At 42.5% G+C, this 22,101-nt stretch overlaps 1 protein-coding gene across 2 annotated transcripts in view; it reads right to left on the reverse strand.

The window, feature by feature from the left end:
* Positions 1–22,101, reverse strand: part of XPO7 (exportin 7) — a 69,883-nt gene that overhangs the window by 22,832 nt on the left and 24,950 nt on the right. Inside the window, exons 2-8 of one of the 2 annotated variants that reach the window (XM_019546129.1) lie at positions 15,107–15,253; positions 12,916–13,009; positions 11,012–11,178; positions 9,753–9,818; positions 6,925–7,029; positions 3,343–3,508; positions 2,403–2,476 (exon numbers count right to left, since the gene is read on the reverse strand). In XM_019546129.1, the coding sequence (XP_019401674.1) occupies positions 2,403–2,476; positions 3,343–3,508; positions 6,925–7,029; positions 9,753–9,818; positions 11,012–11,178; positions 12,916–13,009; positions 15,107–15,253 (819 nt within the window). Of the gene's footprint in view, positions 1–2,402; positions 2,477–3,342; positions 3,509–6,924; positions 7,030–9,725; positions 9,819–11,011; positions 11,179–12,915; positions 13,010–15,106; positions 15,254–22,101 lie in introns of both variants that reach the window. The other variant, XM_019546128.1, reaches the window with a different exon arrangement.

Below are 22,101 nucleotides of genomic sequence, written 5' to 3' on the forward strand. Positions count from 1 at the left end.
AAGGAAAAAAAAAAAAAAAGGCTTTGCACAACTTGTGCTGGTTTGGCCAGGGACATTTTGGGGACTTGTCAGAGATGCATGGACTGAGCTCAGCCAGAGAATGAGGAACTTCACACACGAGCTCAAAACCCAAGCTATGTAGCCACTGGCTGGCAGAATGCTGTCCAATGCACAGAGTAGAATTCAGCACCAGGGCCCTGGCAGATTTGCTACCTGCTCGCTACATAATTTTGGGGGTAAGATTTCTCTCTGTGTAAATTATCTCTGGGAATCCTATTCTATAGTCCCCTTTATGTGGGTGTAGAAGGCTTACTATGTTGCAAAGCACTCTGAGGTTCTCAAGGGCTAAGGTAAGGGCAAAAGTGCAACTCTGGGTCAAAACACTTTTGGATGCAACAACTCAGTGTTAAGGAATTTGCACAGCCCGATCACAGAATCACAGAAAATGAGGGTTGGAAGGGACCTCAGGAGGTCACATCTAGTCCAACTTCTCTCCTCAAAGCAGGACCAGACCCAACTAGATCATCCCAGCCAAGGCAAGGATGGAGAGTGTACAACCTCTCTAGGTAACCTGTCCCACTGCTTTACTACCCCTCCTGCTGAGAAAGTTTTTCCTAATATCTAGCCTAAACTTCCCTTGCTGCAATTTGAGCCCATTGCTCCTTGTTCTATCATCTGCCACCACTGAGGACAGTCCAGCTCCGTCCTCTTTGGAACCCCGCTTCAGGGAGTTGAAGGCTACTATTAAATCCCGCCCCCCGCCCCACCTTCTCTTCTCCAGACTAAATATGCCCAGTTCCCTCAGCCTCTCCTCAGAAGTCATGTCCCCCAGCCCCTTAATTTCCATTTCCCTCTGCTGGACTTTCTTCAATTTGTCCACATTCCTTCTCTAGTGTGGGGGACCAGAACTAGACAGTACTTCAGATGTGGCCTCACCAGTGCAGAATAGAGGGGAAGAACCTTTTCCCTCAATATGCAACCACCCCTCCTACTAACACAGCCCAGTATGTCATTAGCCTTCTTGGCAACAGGGGCACACTGTTGGCTCATATTCAGCTTATTGTCCATTGTAACCCCCAGGTCCTTTTCTTCAGAGCTGCTGCTTAGCTAGTTGATCTCCAGCCTGTATCGGGACATGGGATCATTTCATCCTAAGTGCAGGATTTTGCATGTGTCCTTATTGAACCTCATGAGATTTCTTTTGGTGCAATCCTCCAATTTGTCGAGGTTTCTCTAAATCCAAGCCCGTATCTACTACTCGCCTCAACTTGGTGTCATCTGCTAACTTGCTGAGGGTGCACACTCCATCCCATCTTCCAGGTCACTGATGAAGATATTGAACAAGGCTGGCCCCAAGACCAACCTGAGGCACTCTGCTTGAGACTGGCTGCCAGCCAGCCAGACAGAGAGCCATTGAGATTACTATCCTCTGAGCCCAACGATCCAGTCAGTTTTCTATCCACCTTACAGTCCATTCATCCAGCCCATATTTCCTTATCTTGCTTGTGAGAATGTTGAGAGAGACCATATCAAAAGCCTTGCTCAAGGCAAGGTACATCATGTGCACTGCTCTTCCTGCATCCACAAAACCAGTCATCTCATCATAGACGGCAATCAGGTTGGTCAGGCATGACTTCCCTTTGGCGAAACCATGCCGACTGTTCCTAAGCATCATCTTCCCCTCCTCCAGGTGCTTACAAATGGATTCTTTGAGGACGAGCTTCATGACTGTCTTTTTTTTTTTTTTTTTTTTACATGTTGTACTGGTAAACTGCTTAGGTGCTGCTCTGAACTCACTGTCTACCATTTTAACCAGAAGCCAAACATCAGGACTGCAAACACTTCTTAGTACTTAGTAGCCTCCAACAGTTTCTTTCTAGCAGTGGAAATGTTTGAGAAGTTTTGATCACTTCAAATCATTCCAGGAAAGAGAACACCTACTGTACAAGTGTTAGTTTGCAGCTGCCCCTTTTCCTTTGCTCTCCGTGCCTTCCCCAAAATGGGGATCAGTCTGTGTTGGGACCCCCGTTCTGGAAGGCATCTGCTGCTCCATTGTGGGCAAAGAAGTAGGGCTGTAGGCACATGGCATGGAAAAGTGGTGGAAACAGGGGCAACAACAGGACAAAGGCCCTAGTTCTTTCCCCAAACTGGGCAGACCCCAGTTGCTGATGTACTGCTGCTGCTGCTCCCCTCTCTTCCTGGACCTGACCAGGAATGGAGCCTATAAGCATTCATGGATACCTGGAAAATCTCTCTCTCCTGGAAGGGGCAGGTTTCCCCACCAGAGAAAGTGTGAATGAATGCTTGTAGTTTCTACTGGGAGAACGATGTTTTTTCCCCCCGGTAGAAATTTAACACCTGTATGTGGCCAGTGTCATAAGATCTGCAAACTTGAAACTCACCAGAGGAGAAAATGAAGGAGGGATGGAATGATACAGGTCAAAAAACAGCTGCAGGGTTGAAGAATCTAAGAAGGCTGAAAAACAGAAAGGAGCACTTTATTGTGAACAGAATTACTACACTCAACAGATCTACGTATGTTTATCTTCCCCATCTCTGATGGCAAGCACACATTACACTAAGAAAGGACTGCAACATGAAAAAAATAGGAAAATATTTGACTTAGAAACCAGTGCCAAACTTCCAAGAAACCATATATCCACAGTAATTAAAAGTCTGCGGAAGGGCTGCTGAAAAAAACTCAAGGCAGTCAAGAATGAACACCCTTTTACACTCAAAAAGCAAACATACATAAAATGATTAATGCAGTAATACTACCAAACACTGCAACAGTGTCTTAATGAATGCTTGGTTAGGGAACCCCATTTTTAAGAAAAGTTCTGTGAAAGAAGATCTGAACTCCCTTACTAGCAGAGTTCCCTTCTAGTTTATTTTCTGTCTTCTTAAAAAGGAAAATCAAATTCTAGCTTTTCACACATACCAAGCACACCATTTCTGAAGTTCATGTGGTTGGCTGATTAGCTCACTTGATTACAGCATAATGCTAATCAATGCCAAGGTGGCAGGTTCAATCCTTCTAGGACCTTGCCTGCCTGGGGGTTGAACAAGATGGCCTCTCAAGGTCCCTTCCAGCCCAACTTCTCTTGTGATTTCTATGCAGTGCAGACTCAAGGGGTAGAAAAAGGGGTGCCTGCGTGGTTAGGACCAATGTACATCATCATCCTGAATCAGGTGTGGAATCAGACAAGGGGACAATTGGGTTGTACTTCCTGTTTCCTATTCAAGGATTTATACATAGACATTTGATAGGTCATGAGTCAGCCAGCATATCTTCAACAGGTAAACTGTTGATGAATACTGTTTTGTCCCTCAAAGCTTTACCTGATCTCCAGCTAGTTGGGATCTGCACTGTGCAGAGATCATCTGAGGACTCATCTGTTGACGTGCCGATGAAATCAAAGTTCAGACAATTATGTGTGAGCTTGAGAAGCTGCATGAGCAGGCCATGCTGACTCTCATCATTCAAGTTCAAGTTCTTCCCCGAAGCCTACAAAATGCAATGGTTTTTAGAAAAAATGAAGCGGCAGCTGAGCCTGGAGCACAGACCCATTTTGATACGATGCAACAGCCATAAGCATTGTGTGTCACCTTGACATCAAGGCTAAGATGCTATCTGAGACCCCACTTAAATATATTATGTCCCCTATATTTTTAAAACAGAATCTGCATTTAGGTTTTAAGTCATTCTCTAAAAAGGATGGTTTGTACTATAGAAGGGCACCTATTAGGGCTGTGCGAAGCTTTGGTCCCCCATTTGATGCAGTGGAGATCTGGCCTGATTTGGTGGCCAAGTCACCGAATCGAATCAGAAGACCCTTTAATCTCTCTAAATCGAATCCGAACCCTCCAAATTGATTTGGAGAGATTCAGTGATTTGGACACGGACGCAGCTTTAAATGTTTTTTCCACATACCTCTAGGTAGCAGGGGCTCATGAATGCTGCGATGCTGGGGCACAGAGTGTCCCACAGAAGTGTGGGGGGCTCCCCAGAGTGCTTGGCAGCAGACCTGGAAGTGGATCAGAAGCACCTCCAGCCCACTTCTGGGTCTGCCAGAGAGCACACTGGGGGACCCCACTGTGCTCCCCTGCCTCAGCAACTGGTGCTTTCTGGGTTGGGGGATCCCTCCACAGCTGATTGCTGAGCTGGGGGGCTCCCGTGCACTTTCTGGAGGACCCGCAAGTGGACTGAAAGCATTTCCAGTCCACTTCCAGGTTTGCCACAGAGCACGTAGGGCCCCCCCCACCGCAATTCTGTGGGATGCTCCATCTGCCCCAGCATCACAGCGTTCAAAAGCCGTGCTGGTACCTCGAGGTATGTAGAAAAAACATTTAAAGCTGTATCTATGTCCAAATCACTGATTCTCTGAATCAGCATCAAATCTTCAGATTTGGCTGAATTGAATCAGGGACAGTGATCCGAATCAACAAATTGTCAGGCCAAATCTGAATCAAATAGGCCCGCTTCACACACTCCTAGCACCCATGCTTGTGTGCCAACTAATATTTCTTTTGGAAGATTCATCAGATTATGAAATTTTTAGAAGGATAGACCACAGGAATACTTTATCTGCTTGGCATGCATTTAGCAGGAGGGAATCCTGTTACTAGAGCTTAGCCTTTAGGAAGGAAATAAATGCATTCATTTTGTTGCACAAACTATCTGAATAAACCCTGGCCCAATGCAAAGCCCTGTTGTGAGCACAGAGGACATGGGACATTGAGGCAATGCAAGGTTCTTCTTGAGGTTGAGACGCTGGATCAGCTCACACCTGTTCTAAAGCCACACCTGGATCTGGACTCTGGGGATATGACAGACGGTCTGTGCTTGACACAGTGCTTTGTGCTTTTAAATGCCTTTTACACTTCAAGTCCACTACAAGGTGATCTCAGCAGTTTATGAAACTGTTGGAAATGTCTGCCTCTCCCTCTGAGGAGCCTGTATTGTGTTCTTCAATGACTGCCTAATTGGACGCTGCTTTTATGACAACCATCCACATGTAATCATTAGCTCCTAGCAGCCCAATCCTCCACCCTTCAAGAGGATCACCTTGGAAACATCTGGCTTATGAAAAGGAGGCTTCTTTAAGCTGCCAAATGGATAACAAAGGAGTAAATGGGGCAGTAGGTGTTTATTACCAGGAAACAAGGACATTAAGTGAGATAAGTGAAAACACTCCAATTTGTCCTTAAACAGGGCATTCTAGGAAAAAAAAAGCAGCGTGCCCACGAGGTATGGACAGACAGAGTATGAGGGTGTTTCCTCAACAATTGGCTTAATTCAAACTACCAGGTTCCAATTCACCTTCTGGGGACAATTAATTTAATCATACAACTTTAAAAGAATCCTGCCAAAATGTAAAGGAAGTTTGCGACACCCATGTTGTTAGGTGCATTACTAACAAAAAGAAAATACTTCAGTCTCCGTTTTTTAAAATCAAGCTTGCTTCCTACCCCCCGCTGTTTGTTCAGCTTTGACACTTCACTCAGCTTCACAAGCAAAACCCAAACCGTCAATGTCCCACCATTCCACTTTCTTATTCACAGTGACACCATTATGCTGTTCGCGACTTTCCTCGTGTGGCAGTACCCCTTTGAGTAAATCTGGGGATGTTACAGATCAGTTACCTGCATGGAATAAAGCACTAGGTATTTCCTTGTAGAGCAACCCTTTTTCTTGCAAGTAAAAATCTTGCTTATGCTAGAAAGTTTTGTTTCCTTCTAATTAACTATAGTGGCACAAGCTCCTTACAGTGGATGCCATTACTGGTGCAGAGGTGCTCATGCTGCTCTAGTTATTCCTGGACAGAAAGGCCAATCAGGCACACTGGTACAATATGCCTTGAAACATTTATCACATTAGGTGATGCACCAACATGACTACCTTGCTAACAATAATCAATCGATACAGAAGTTTAGCAATTTTCTCCATCTAAGGTTTCTAAGAAGCTGGACGGGCATGAGTTTAAGCCGGTTTCTCTGGCTTAGATTACCCTGGAGTCCCTTATAGGATTCTATAAATCACACCACCAACCCATGTTTATGCCAGAACAAAAATATACTTAGACTGACACACAAGAGTTGATACCGGCACAATAACGTTGAAAGTCCAGTGATGCTTACTGCTGCTCTTTTCAGGTACATCTTCACAAGGAAAACATATGATCGTCTCACAATTTAGTTAACATGGAGTGACTATTAGAAGGTAAAATCCTAGTAAAGACAAGACAGTCCATAACTCTCTCCTAAATGAGTCAAGGTGAACCACTGGCTCCCCTAAAGCTTTTACCTTGACCTTTTAACACAAGCAAGGACTATAAAAATTCCTTCACTAGGATTTCACTTGGTTTCATTGATAATTAACTCAAGAGCAAGAATATGCAACCACTGAGAAAAAAGGATCAGATAATACTGGCAGCTTTTAAATTTTTGTGTGTAGAGTTTTATTCTCAGTGCTTATACGTCAAAAACTTCTTAATGCAGAGACTTTTTAAAAATCAGTAGCTTCCTCCACAACAATGTTTACACCCAAAGCACATAACCTAAGAAAATACTTTCTGTGGAAGAGGTGTAGTCATGGCAGCGTACTTAAAAAAAAATTAAAAAAATTAATCTATAAAATCTATATTGGACTCTTAACTTACAGATTGGAAGAGAAAGCTGGGATATCACCCTGTGTATAAACATGGCTCTATACAGTTCTGCCATACAAAAGTATGCTGTGAAGTGAGAGCTAGGAACCCATTGTGAAAGTGTCCCCAAAGGCAGGGGCAAGGAAAACCAGACATTTCTATGAAGAAAGGACTTGTCCCATAGCAGGTACCCCAGACAGGCCATCAGTTTAATATTTTGCACCCCCAACATGAATTGCTTCAGGGGTACAATACCAAACATAAATCTCCCTACCTGTTTCAATAAGTTGCACGAGAGTGTGAAGATATCAAATAAAGATGAATCTCGGAACGAAGAGGCTATTTTCCTGTGCTTGGTCAGAGGGTGGGTAGTGTCCGCCTGGGCAGAGAGAAAGCTAGTGCTTAGAAGTCATTGGCAGAAAAGAAAGCAAGGTAGTGGAATGAGCTGGAACAAGGCCAATAAAATATTATCGAAACATCAAGACATTCCCCCTGCACTCTACTAGTTGATTAAACTGAAGGGACACATTAGAATTGTATTATGTTCTATTAATGTAGAACAATGGCTCCTGTGCTGTCATGTTTCACTGAGCTATTGACAAACTACATTGTCTGGCTAGAGTATTAAGTTAAAAAATGTTTCCAAACTGTTTAAAAAACATAGTTCTATTTATCTCTGCTAGAAAGCAAAACTCATTTAAACCAAGTCTGCTTGAACCAATTCTAGAAGAATTAGGACAGGGGTGGGCAAAACATGGCCCGTCAAGGGATTTTGTTCAGCCTGTGGTATGTCCCTTGGTCCCACCTGGCACAGAGCAGGGGGCAGCTTAGGCTGTGGCACATGCAGCCAGTTCCATGGCCCCCGGGAATGCAGTGGGACTGGGGTGTTGTGGCAGCAGCTGGACTCCATTTCCCAACAGCCCCAGTAGTGGCAGCTCATTCTGGCTGTTGCAGTCACCAGCCCCAGCCCCACTGCCCCAAGCTGCCCACCCTGCACCCACTGCGGGATCCGTGCAGGCAGCTGAGCAGTTGGGATGGGGCTGCGGGCAGGCAGGAAGTGGTATCTAGGAGCAAGACAGGTGGGTAGTGCTGGGAAAACATTGGGATCTGGGGACCGTGACAGTGTGGGGCCAGGGCCTGGGGCAGAGCCACAACCCACTATCCACAAACCCCTGTGATGAGCATGGATTCCGCAAGCACAGGGGTGTGCAGGGAGGCAGGGGCATGCAGGATTGCGGCTCTGCCCTGGCTCCGCGCTGTCACTGCCCCATAACCCTGCCCTGTGATCCTGGCCTTGCCTGCCCCTCCCATTCCCAAACACTGTCCCCTGCCTGCCCATGGCCCCATCCCACATATGGTGTTTTGCTGAGTTGCTGTTGCATGGGGGGAGGGCACTGACCCAGCCTGCAACAGCTTAGCAAAACGCCCAGTGTGGCCCACTGGCCCAAATCACTGCCCACCCCTGGAACAGGATAAAATTTGAACAGTGCCTGTAAGATTTAGAAACTCAGTTCCCTAATCTGGGTCTCATAGTTCTCGACTCACATGGGCTCATCCACTAAATATCTTCTTAGAGACTAGTCTATTTTCATTCTTGCATGTAAAATTGCCAGCAGATAGAGAGTCAGTTACCATCAGGAAAAGCCATCATCTCCTGAACCCAACTGGCAGTCAGAGTCAAGTGAGAAGATACATGGATGAGCAGGAAATTTCAAGGCACCTTTACCTTTAACTGTGAATCAATTGGGAGATTGCCAGATTCTTTTACAACTCCACTACATTAAAGTCTGCACCATATGTGTTAACAGCCAACATAAAGACACATTTAATCTGAAAACTCCTTTCTGCTGCTCATTCATCTCAATGGCATGCCTTACTTGTTATCATAAGGCTCTTTGTTTTTAGAGGCGCTGAACTACACCAGATTCAGTAGCAGCTGGGGGTGCTTTGCACCAAGTCAGGACACAACCTTTAGACACCAAAGTATTAAAGTTCTGGCCTATACTTGGATTGCAAATGATTGTTTTAACTCTACATTACAATCTCACTATCAAAGCCAAGTTAATTCAACCAAGTATTAGTATTAGTAGGAAAAAAGTTCAACCAACAAGTATTAGTAGGAAAAAAGTTAAATTTTATATTAATCAAATAAAAGTTGAATCACTTAACACAACTGATAAGTATTGGCCCTTTCAACAAACTTAGTAGTAGTAGGCTAGCCAAACCAGAAAGGTCCCCCAGAAAAATCACTTCTATGGACAACTGGCAGCCATCTACATTGCAATTCTTAAATGCGCCTGCAGAGTTGATGGCTGAAAATAATTCAAGCTTTAGGAGCCTATTTCTGCTGGTTGCTTGCTTTGTTGCAATCAAACTACGCATCCTAAATTCATACTGGAGAAAGACAATGATGCGATTGGGATCTGAGCACAGGACAAGGAGTCATAATCTCCAGTCCTGGTTCACTTCTGCTACCAATTCAAATGAAGGGCTGGGCATATCATTTAACCCCTCCACCCGCCTTGTGATTTGGGAAACAGTAGCACTGGTGCATGTTTCACATGATGCTGAGAGACTTTGGATTTGCAAGGAAAAGCAAACAGAATATTCAATGCATTTCTTATGTTTATGCCCTAAATTTATAACCCTAGAAAGTCGTACTGGAATGTCTGCTGACCCAGAAGAAAGGGCTTTTTTTTTTTTTTTGCATGAGAGTCCATTAAAAAACCCAGAGAGAGAGGGGGAAAAAAAAAAAAAAAGGATGGAGAACAACAAAACTGACAGTGATGCTTGAGTAATTTGGGCTGAGGTGGTTAGCTTCACAGGTAAGGGTGGCACTGGTTGAGAAACCATTTGCTGACACACTGTTTCAATATTTATCAGACTATTTATTACACATGTGGATACTAAAGAAGATGGGAAATACTACAAAGAACAAGAGGATAGAAAAAAAATAGCCCTTGTAACACAGGAAATGTCATTGTCTTACCACAAAGGCATAGGACTGCATTAAAACAACAAAAAAGCGCAGACACACAGCAGAACACAATATGAATGAGAAAATTGGACACTTACTTCACTGAGGAAGGCTGTAGCACTTACTTGATTAATTTCATTAGTTAGTTGAGACAGGATTGTCACTCCTATGATGCAGTGTTCTACGCTATCCTGATGAAAAAGATGGGATAGGGAGAGAGAAAAAAAAAGAGCAGTGTCACACTGTTCCTACCAACTTTCACTGCAATTACAAGCAAGTGCCAACATACTGACAATCAGGTCTGCCTGGCTGGAGATGCCATGTCCCTGGTTAACAGCAATATTATAATGCAACAGGATGAGCTGAAAAAAACATTTAAAGGAACTGTTTGTGGTATTTACTATTTGACAGCTGCTGAGAAGTTTGGCAAAACTTAAACTATTTAAGGAGTAATCAAATAAAATACACCTGCTTTTATTTAAACAGATTACAGACATACAATGTTTTTATGGCATCTTTGATACATGTTTACAGTTTGTCCTCTAAAGATCTGCACACGTCTAATTTAATGCAGTTATTAGTTCCACTGCAATTGCTGCTTAAGTTAAGTGCATGAACCACAATTGTTGTAGGCTGAAGACCTTAGTGATCATAAAAAAATACCAGCCAACAGCCCTGTTAATAGAAGTTTCAATAACAGAATTGGAATAACAAAATCCACACAGCTCCAGCAATGGGGGGTAGGGGGATGGGACAGGACAACCAGTGGTGGGTCAAAGCAGCTTGTCCTTAAGTCTTTAGCTTTGGCTTCACTACTGACAGCCAACAAGCATCCAGTTGGGGGATGGTCTAGATACAGACACCTGCTTACCAGGAATAGGATTTGACTTACTAACAAGTTTATAAGCAACTCAAGTCCAGGAGAGATGCACTGCAGTGGAAAAAAGTGAGCGTCATTCATGTGATCCCTCGGTTTAACACAAGGTCCCAGTATCTTTCATTTTTCAACACTTGGCAGGGACCACTTAAGTTTGGGGATTGCAGAGAGGTATTACATAAATGAAACCCTCAAGAGCTGCATGGTAGTTGAAAACTGAGAGCACAATGAGCACCTGGCATTTTAGTAAGAGACAATTCCTTCCTCAAATGACATACTATCTAAATCGAGACAACTGTCAGGACAGGTGATGATGACCTGTAGGAGGAGTAGTAGGAATAGCTGCTGGAATGGAAACAAACAATTAAATAGATTAGCTAACAGACTAGCCCACTAGGGCAACTCATGTAATACGTGGACAATAGCATCCCACAGACAAGAAAAAGAAAAAGAAAAAGAAGCTTACGATCAAAGGGGAAAAAAAGAAAAGAAGAAAATGCTCCTGACCTGTAAAAACCTTGTGACATCTGTGATCACATTTCTGAAGACATACTCATCCTTCTGACAGTCGAACCAGCCCAACTTTGTGATCCTGGCGTATAACTGAATTAGTGCTTGTGTTACAAAAGTTGCCAGCTTTGGCCGGGTGGCAAGGTAGTTCAGCACATAGTTCCCTGAAAGACAAAACAATGGGTGCTGAAAATCTAGGTTTCCTCCCCATAACACCTGTTTTTTTGGATATGAAGAGACTAATTTAGCCCTAAGCTTTCACACAGATAGGAGTTAGACAGGAAAAAATATCCCCGTACAGGATCGCTGGCAAAAAACAGACCCTGGCCAATACCTTTCTACTGTTACTACACCCCAGAGTAGAGGAAGAAACAAAGGAAAAAAAAAGTACAAGTCACACTTCTCTATGATTGGACTCATTAAATCTTTCTCTTGCAATCAAGAGACAGACAAGGAAGAGAAAAAATGAGACAGATAACCCATTTCAGACAGAATCAAGACACTGAAGACCACATATTTGTGGTAACTAGATTCAGAAACCTCCAAGTATTTGACATTCAGACCCAGTAATCTGGTTTAGAATGGGTGGGGGCCAACCTTTTTGGCAGCTATCTCGCTAATTAGCCCTGTACCTTCCTTCACTGCTGTTTGATAACACGTAAGAACTTGAAGTGCCATACTGACTCAGCCCAATGGTCCATCAAGCCCAGCATTCTGTCTCTGACAGTGGGAAAAGTGGATGCTAAAGAGGAGGAGCATTAAACCAGATCTCTAGAGTGATCAGTCCCCTATTTAATATCCTCTTTGGCAGCCACCATTTTTGTTTTAGAGATACCACAGGAAATACCTCTAACTATTTTGTTCAAAAGTCCTTAATAGCTCTATCATCCATGAATTTATCCAGTCTCTTTTTGAATCTGGTTATACAATCTGCCTCCACCACCTCCTGTTGCAATGAATTCCCCAAGTTAACTATGCATTGCATAAAACAGTGCTTTCTCCTGTTACCTCCGAATTTCAGCAGGTGTCCCCAGTTCCACTGTTCTGAGACCTGGTGAACAACAGTTCCCTGTTCACTTGGTCCACACCCTTCATGATTTTATAGACCCTTTCATTTCCCGCCTCAGTCTTCTCTTATCCAAACTGAAGAGTCCTAGCCTTTTTAGTCTCTTCTGGTACGGTAACTTCTCCAGACCCCTGATCATTTTGGTTGTCCTCCTCTGTACCTCTTCTAATTCCATTACTTCCTTTTTGAGATGGGGAGGCCAGAACTGAACACAATATTCAAGATGTGGGTGCCTCACAGATTTGTATAATGGCACGATAAATGTTCTTGTTTTGTTTTCAATTCCTTTCTTTCTCAATGATAGCCAACACTTTACTGGCTTTTTCGGTTGCCATTGCACATTGAGCCAATTCATAGATTGTAAGGCCAGAAGGGACCTCAGATCATCATCAGGTCCAGACCCCTACACCAAGCAGGAAAGATAACAGGGGGCTCACGTTTTAGCAAACCTATTGACAATGACTCCAATGTCTCTTTCCTGAGTCATAACAGTCAGTTCAGATCCTTTTCCCTTTCCCAGTCAGCTGCTCTGCTTACTGCCCTAGCTGCCACTGTTCTGCTTGTCCCTTCCCTGATCTGCTGCCTGCCACACAGACTGCTTTTGCCACTTGTAGTATGTGTGCTGCAGATTGGCCACCCCAGCTTAAAATATCGTGTACAGAAGCAAAAACCATCCCCTTTCATCATGCGTCTTACGTTATTGGATCATTCGCATAGTTTAGTAACTCATGGAAAGTCTCCCAGTCACCATTAAGTAGTAAATTAGTCATTTATCACATTATACCATCTATGTACCAGAGCACTAATTTGACCGTGGAAAAGGACTTCTACTCACGAATGTCTATTCGCTGTTCCAATGGCAAAGGGTTGTTTGTGCGTGACACAAGTTTTGTAAGGCATGTAGCTGCCAATAACTGGGAGTAGGAGGACTGCAAAGACAAAAACAAAAGCAGTAATTTAACTCAAGTCAATCAGCATCAGACTGGTTTGAAGGCACAATTTATTAAGGAGAATAGTAGCCTTCTGAGATACAAGAGACTTATTATGTTTTAGCAGGTGCACACTTAACACCTTTTCACATGATTACAAAATACAGGTTCTCTGCAGAGATCACACACAATAGCCCATCAGACAGCACACTGCAATTTAATTCAGGGATGCCCATCATGTGACTGAGCCCTCCAAAATCCCCAGATATATGAGATACTATGAACTGCAGGCTGTGAAATGGCAATAGTTTCCTGTGTTAGTACTTCTATTACAAAGTGTTGTAAAAAGCATTTATCTCCATAAGCTACACCAAGCATCTAGAAACAGGAAACCCATTTATAGTAATATGCCTAAGACAGTTTAATATAAGTGAGTTGGATCATCCAGTTTGTGTGCAGGATTTACAAAAGAGCAATCTGTCACGGATTACAGATGCATAATGGGTTCTTGTCAAGGTAACAAGACTGGGTGTTAGCAGTTTTCTAGAAAAGGTTGAACTTCCCTTTCCTGGAGTTAGCTGCCAGTTCCTTACTGGAAGGTACAAACAAACAGTTTCAAACACAAAGGTCAGATCCCATTTCCTCCTGTGGAAACTCAGGTTCATCCTACCCCTGAACCTGTCAGGCCTGCACAAGACCACCACCCGCCCCTCATTCTGGTTCACTGATCCTTTGCGACAGTGTGGCTAGTGTTTCCTGATTCTTGGAGTGAGGATCCAACCTGATAGACTTCAAGGCCTGGATGTACATCCTGCCACGAGTCAAACCTTGAAGGATCCTGTGACCAAGCAATTTTAAGCATGATTTGTCCTGACACAGAAGTGAATCAAATGGCTACCTGCACACAGGGAAAAAATGCATTGTATAAAAGAAAAGTTAGATGGGATTTAGTGCCAATGCAGTTTACATCTCAACCGTAACATTAATACTGAAACAGGCTCTTATTGCCCATGCATTAAATAACTGCTAAGTTTTTCTAAGGAAGCTGCTGAAGGAACAAGCCTTTGCTTTGAGAGATTCTGCACTTTAAGTGCAATGTAGACTGTTATTCTCAAATCACCCAAGACACTCGCATCTCATTTTGGGATTTTAGTCTTTGATCAGTTGCCCAAATAAATTTTAGAATTCTTACGAGCCGGGAAAATGAAAGAGCCTGCATTTCTCAATTAACCGTGGATTTTAAGATCAAACTCTAAAAAGAGCTGGTCCCTACAATTTATCAAAAACCAACCCTACAAACCAAAACACACAGATTTGTCTCATAATTGTCATGCTTTTGATATAAAACACACGCATGGACAAAATCAGCGTATACAATAAAACTGACGGAAGCATTAGGTTCCTCTAACACTAAATGTGGCCCATTTGATACTAAGAGCTAAGGTAAAGATTTACTGAGTATGCAAACATGCTAGTGTCAGAGCTGTGTTACACTAACAATTGTTCCTTTGAGCATGCAGAAAACTGTGCTCAACTATGTAAAGTTATCAGGGTTTTTCTTATGCGTGTACACAAAACAGGATTTAAGAACCATGCTAAGGAACAGCATCTTCCCCAGTGACTTAACCAAGAGGAATACTGTCCCGCTTGGTGATGTTGTAAGCCCACGGTCAAACACAGTTTCCTAAGTGGGGCACAGAACCATACTTCTGTTACACCGGCAATAAAAAATCTCCAAACCTTCTGAAAAATGGATACATAAGGGCTGGACCCTGGCCACTGTTCACAGTTGTACTTAATTGTGGTTAAGTTGGGGCAATTTAAATAGAGCCTGACTCTAGGGAGGTTTATTTTAAAAAGAAATCCTCAGTGCGCATGCTCTGAGTTTTCCTACAGCAACAGAAAATGCAAGAGTATAACCACCAACCAAAGAGTCCAGTTCTAGTATGTAGGAGATGTATGCAAATGATGTTATGGTTTAAATTATATGGTATGCACACTGTACACTAGTGCTTCCCCGCATCAACCAGACCATTCGTCAAAATGCCTGCATACAACTCATCTGACAGGGATTTAACAATTTTGTTTCCTACATACACTCCCTCTTTCAAGGAGAAGCTGGCACTTGCTCAGGCAATCCGGACTGTTGGTGAACTCAACCAAGGCTTTCTCTGCCTGGAGCCGTGTTGTGGTGTCTGTAGTTTCATACAGCTGCTTGCACAGGTTCTCTAGCTGGGCTAGGCTCTGTAAGAGATCAACCACAGGAAAGAAGTAAAAAAAAAAAAAAAAAAAGGAAAATTTCTTTTTACATTTTAGTTAGTTACAGGGCAGCTCAGCCCCAGAACACTTCCACACAGACATTAAAAATCACATTTCAGCCCTCCAGACTACCACAGAAAACCCTATATTTACTTCTTGAGAAATATTTACCCACCACACAGCCACTGGCTTGTAAATCAGATCAACTAATACTCAGTTAACCAGGGGATTTGATAGCAGCTTTTAACTATCTGAACAGTGGTTGCAAAGAGGAGGGAGCTGGAATATTCCCAGTGGTGGCAGATGACAGAACGAGATGCAAAAGTCTCCAGTTGCAGCAAGGGATGTTAAAGTTAGATATTAGAAAGAGCCGTCTCACTAGGAGGGTGGCGAAGCACTGGAACAAGTCACCCAAAGAGGTGGTGGAAATCTCCATCCTTGGAGGCTTTTAAGACCTCCCTTGACAAAGCCTTGGGTGGGATGATCTAGTTGGGGCTGGTCCTGCTTTGAGCAGGGGGTGGGACTAGATGTGACCTCCTGAGGTCCCTTCAACCCTCATTTTTTATGGTTCTACAATTCCATGGCATTTGAACTTGACAAACAATCTTGGTGCCACCATGCGACAGTAACTGTTTTTAGATGGCCAACATTCTTTCTTTCCACCTAATGAAAACTCAAGCCCTCCTCCAAGTGCTGAAGCTCCCATCATATCAACCCTTTAGACAAAGACAAAATACAGGGCTTCCTCTAAGGGACACAATCAGTTTGTGAATACCAGCTGATATAGGACTATTCGCACAATCATTCCCCCACCTGTTCTGCTGTCTGACCATGTATATCAAACTCTGTTACACAAAACCCTGTGTTTCAGAGGGAGTGAGAATGGTGCATTTGCTCAACAGGTGGGTACTGTGTAACACTGTTTTATCTTATATTTTTGTCAAGCAGGCTTGCTGAACTGAACCTGCATCTGAATGTATCTTTTGGATGACTGTCCCATCTCTCCCCCTCTCCATACTTCCTTGCAAATGAACTTTGATCATGCCTTGCAGAACAAAGTAACCCTCAGCAAAATGGTCCTGAAACTAGAAGATTAGTCAATACATCATGGAAGTTATTCTAAAACACGCTGTTTTTCTCCACTCTCAACACATGCACAACTTCTCCAGGGCATAATGTGCATTTTGTGCACTGGAAACATTTCCGAAGGGTATTTTTTAAAGTTAAATTTTCAACTTGCTTTTTTTCTTTAAGTTTTAGGCAAGTGTTTGGAGCTCAGACTGGAGAATTAGGAAGAGAGAATCTAAAATAAAGGGATCTCATTAGGAGAGAGAAGAATCAACAGGCCTGGGGGAAGAGAACTGGAAGGGCTATGAGGTGGGAAGACAAGATAATATGGGAGAAGACCTGGTTATCTGAGCAAACTTAGAGGAGCAGGAGGTTGCAAAGGACCTCTGAAAACACACCGATTTGGGTACAAAATGTAGTCTCCAGCTCCATTATGAAAAAAACCATAAGTATATCTCTTATTCTTGCCCAGCACATGTTACTAGGCTGCCTTAAGTGGAGGCACATGCCTTGTGAAAAAAAAAAAAAGAGAAATACACAAATGCTAAAAAAAATACTGGCATCTAAAAAAATGATAGTATATTCTTCACTGCCTTAAATAAAACCAAATTCCATCCGTTTCATTGCTTTAAAATCTCAGAGGCATTTCTGCACATTTACATGTGAGCTGTCCTCTCTGACAAACCTTGGCCAATAAAAAGCTCCTACCATTTTTGAGTCTTCAGTCTTGAGCAATTAGAAATGAAATGAGACCCCAGCAGAAGAAACTGAAGAAAACCAGCAACAAACTGCTCACATGGATCACCACAGGGAGTAAAGGCTTGAGAAGGAAAATCTGGAGGTCCTATTCCAAGAACCTTTCTGTAGCCTTTGGCACTATTTTGCCCCCAGTCCCTTGCTTTCGAGATTTAACACTATCAGATCTGACATTACTACATGTTATGCAACTGTACCTCTACTGCTGTAAACATGCATCGGGGGGGGGGGAATCTCTCATCAAGATTTTAACTTTTCCCTCCATTTATAAGACCTGTATATAATAAGGGTGTAGGCACATGAAGTAAACATCACCGTAGGAACAGCCGTGGCAGTAGCACTCTGAACACCGATAAGGATATATCAGCCGTGCAAAGCTGTTTTTCAAGCTCTGATCATTTTCAGTTCTAGGCTGATGAGTGTAGTATCTGCCAAATGGGAACCCTGTCTTAACATGATTTCTAATCTTGGATACAGAAGGTCATGCTATCTGGGACAAAACCAGAGACCACTGCTAATCAACGTACCTCTGTGGTCTGCACTGGCTATGAGCTTCAGTTCGATATGTTGTTTTAACCTGCGAAAACCCTGCGTAGAGGGAAACAGACCTCTTTCATACGTGATATTGCCACGAGCCTGGAAAGGCGCTCAACTGGATTTCCTCACTGCTTCAAAACAAGGGGGTTTGGGGCTTAGCATTCTCCATGGAGAGCTCTCAGAAACTCAACCTCCTGCTCTATATAGTTCTGACTAGACATCTCATTTACCTACTGATTTTCCTGTTAATAGAAAGACACAATAAGGGCTGATATTTGTGTTTGAAGCAGGGTGTTCAGGTTTCTCTTTCGTTTTGGAGTGAGGAAGTTGTTTATAGGACTACTAATTTTATGTAAAAGTGTCTGTTGGACATTGACTTAAATCACAGTGGGCTGATTTAGGCCAAGCAACTGAAAATCAGCAAGAAGGGAACCATGATTTAAAAATAATGAATTTTATTCTGGTTTTGCATGCATGCTTTAGCTATCTTCCCCAGAAAAGTCTAGTAACTATTAATAGATGTTGATTTGCAATTAAATATAACTCTTGTTCTTAACTGGTTATTTCTTGATAACCAAGAGAATATATTACCTTTACACAATTATTTGGCCAATCATGTAACTTGGTATATCTACTTGCCTGGATTCTTATCATCTACTCTATAATGTTGGAAAACACTGAATGTTACACTTTTTATTAGATGATAAATACTTTACTTGCGATTGGTTTCAACATGGATTTGGAAGGAAAGCTCAATCGAACATGCATAAACTCAGCATTTTCCATATTAGGTAAAACAATTTATATGCTATTTACATAAGGGGTGGGGGGGAAGAGGATTCCCAAAATGTGTTTTGCATCTAAAGCCAATTTATTAAACAAAAGAAGCATTCATTATATATAGCAACAAATAGACCCACTATTTTTGGTCGATACAGCCAAGATTTTAAAAGTAATATTTCTCACTCTCATACCTTTCTATTCATATAGACTGAAAGAAGAAAACAAGTCTTCCTCTGTTTTGAACTACCAACTGGTTTTTCCTCTTTGAATGAACTAGTTATTGAAAACAACTAGTTGAATAAACTCAAAATCAAGAAGATGACTACAAATAAAGCATTTGCTAAGAATCTGGTTCAGCGCTTTTCAAGGAGCTGGTTCTAGGTACTGAGCAAGGGATTTCCCCCAGTCCTATGGGTTGTATGTCTTTTTGAGTATAATTGTAACTGCGTATAACTATCATGGAAGATGCACCTCAAAATGGGAGCAATAAACTTTGGTGCAAACCGTGTCAGAGTTTATTCATTCACATTAACAGCATGTGTAGATGTGCCGCCCAGAGGAGTCTTAAAACTTATGTGTATAACGTAACTTTTGACAGCTTGAGCTCAGCCTCCTAGAAAGAAAAAAACTGCAACTGTTTTTTCTATTATACATGCATGTGCAATGCTACAGACACTGCAGAATTCACTGTTCACTCATGTTCCAGCACACATGCCCCACTAGCCTGCATTTTCAGGAATTCTTTTTTAATGCAAAAGCATTAATTTCATCTAGTTGGAGAGCATGGACTCCCCCCTCCGAAACATTCGCCCATGGTCTCAGAAACACACTTCATCCTCTTCTCAAATAATCAAGGTGGAATTTCTCCCATCATGTGGCAAACCAAAAGAACTGATTCTTGTGAAGTCTACCGCACTTACGTTTCAGGAAACTTTTTCCTATCTCCTACCCATAGGTATAAGATGAAGAGGTTTTACTCCAGAGAAACAGTTCTGCCCAAAGATTTCTGAATGAGGAACTCACACAAATCTCATTGTACTTCCCAAATCAGAAGCCAAGGATACACACGTACAGTATTTAAGAAAGAGCAGTGACATGCTCTGTGAAAGCATACCGCAATAAAAAAAAAAAAAAAAAGAGGGGAAAAAGCAATTAAATCTGCGCTAATACAGTAAAATCCAACTGCCATATCCCAATGCAAAAAGGATGTACACACTGAGCAATCAAAGGCACAGTGGGAATAGGCTGTGCTGAAAAACATTCATTTATTGCCATAAATCGCTTTATAAATAATGTACAAAGCATTAAAGTATTACAAGAGAACTAGCTCACTGCAAGACTTTACGCAGGTTGCTCACTTCACTAATATGACAAAATCCAGACTAGGCGAGTCAAATCCTCTCTTCTCCTACGGTAAACATTACTGGACTAGCACAAATCCTCCTTCCCACCTTGAACAGCTGGGTTGAAAATGCTGCATGATTAAGTTTGGTTATTTTATTCTCATGCCACTAAATGCACTGGACAATTTAGAACAACACAGAAGAATCAGTCATCTTGTCCCAAGAGAAATACAACGATCGAGGTGTAGTGGGTGCTACAGGGTAAATTTATAGCCCGTGGCATGTCCAGCAGAAGGGCAGGGAACAAATCAGTCTGGACAGACCTTGCATCATTAACTTTTTCTTTAGGATCCATCTCTGCCATTGAGAGAGACAGCATGGTAAACTAGATGAACTTAAGGTCTGACCTAATATGGCATTTCTTGTGTTCATGCGGTAGAAAATTGCGAGAGGTAGGCTTATAAAAAAGCACTCTTCACACACTGTGCCTCGCCTCCGAGAGGATTATCAATTTGCCACTTTCATAAACCTGTGTTTTCAGCTTATTTCCTTTCAAATGACAAGTAGTGGTTTTAAAAGCTTATCGAGAAAGAATCAAACACCACTAGGAAAGACAAATATTTTAAACAATAAGAAACAGTAAATCAGTAAAGATAATCAATCTTTAGTGAAACATTTCCTTTAGTTCAAGTGTAAGTCACAGAAGTTTGATGTTCTTGCATGAGATATCTGCATTATATGAAGAATATCCTACGCATATTAGCTTATCTACTTTAAATTAACTAGCCTATGTGCACCAATACATGTCAAATGAGGCAGATGGGGAAAACAAGGAGAAAAAGAAATAGTAGTGATAAAAAAAATGTTGTAAACATCTTCAATAAAAATAATAAGATCTGGGACGGTAGGTGTAGGGATACTATTTTGCAGGTGATAAAAATAATGCAGCTTGGCTGCCAAGATGTAAAATCTTTTTAAGACCACAACCATTCAACAGAACCCCCAAAACAATGAGAAGATGTATACATTGCTCAAATAGATGATGCTGACAAATATACACGAGCCAGTTACCCAAAGATGCAGTAATGCAGCTCACGTAAACACACCTAAGCCAACTTCAAACAGAGACAAAATGCATGCAGTCATTTATTACTTTACTACTTGTCTCCTACTTCTATGCATCACTGAGCACACAAAGTACTTGTGTACTCAGTATTTGTTTTGAAGGAGCAGTTTTTAAGATGCTTGAAAAAGCAGATGTCACAAACTCCTAGAGAAAAAGGTCTTGAAGCTACCTAGGGCAAATGGACCGGAAACCTTCACATAGCTGGTCAACAAGAGGGCTTTCAGTCCAGAGACTCAAGTCAAGCAGTAGTTCCACTCAGCTGAAGAGTGAAGGTAGGCAAAAAAGTATATTTGAGAAATCACAGCAAATGAGGGTCAAAGGGACCTCAGGAGGTCACAGCTAGTCCAACCCTCCTCTGCTTAAAGCAGGACCAGCCCCAACTAGATCATTCCAGCCAGGGTTTGTCTATCTGGGCCTTAAAAAGCCTCCAAAGATAGACTCCACCACCTTTCTGGGTAACTGTTCTAATGCTTCACCACCCTCCCAGTGAGAGAGTTTTTCCTAATATCCAACCCAAGCTTCCCTTGCTGCAACTGGAGCCTATTGCTCCTTGTTCTGTCATCTGCCACCATGGAGAACAGTCCAGTCCCATCCTTTTTGGAGCCACCCTGCAGAGAGTTGAAGGTTGCTATCAAATCTCCCCTCAGTCTGCTCTTCTGAAAATGAAATAAGCCCAGTTTTCTCAGCCTCTCCTCACAAGTCTTGTGTCCCAGCCCCCAAACTATTTTGTTGGCCTTCTCCACTGGACTCTCCCCAACTTGTCCACATCGTTTCTATAGTGGTGGGTCCAAAACTGGACATAAGAGTCCAGATGTGGCCTCACCAATGCCTGCTAGAGGGGAATAATTACTTCCCTTGATCTGGTAACAATGCTCTTACTAATGCATCCTAGGATGCTATTAGTTTTCTTGGCAACAAGAGCACACTGTTGACTCATACCCAGCTTCTTTTCCACTGTGACCTCCAGGTCCTTTTCTGCAGAGCTGCTGCCCAGCCAGTCACCCCCCAGCATGGGATTCTTCTGTCCTAGGTGCAGCACCTTGCACTTGTCTTTGTTGAACCTGAGATTCTTTTTTGTCCAATCCTCCAATTTGTTGAGGTCACTCTGAATCCTAGCCCTACCCTCCAGCGTATCTACTACTCCTGGCAGCTTGGTGTCATCCATGAACTTGCTTAGGGACTCTATGCCATCTTCCAGATCATCAATGAAGATATTGAAC

This window comes from Crocodylus porosus, unplaced genomic scaffold (assembly GCF_001723895.1).
Source record: "Crocodylus porosus isolate Cpor-Errol unplaced genomic scaffold, CroPor_comp1, whole genome shotgun sequence".
NCBI lineage: Eukaryota > Metazoa > Chordata > Crocodylia > Crocodylidae > Crocodylus > Crocodylus porosus.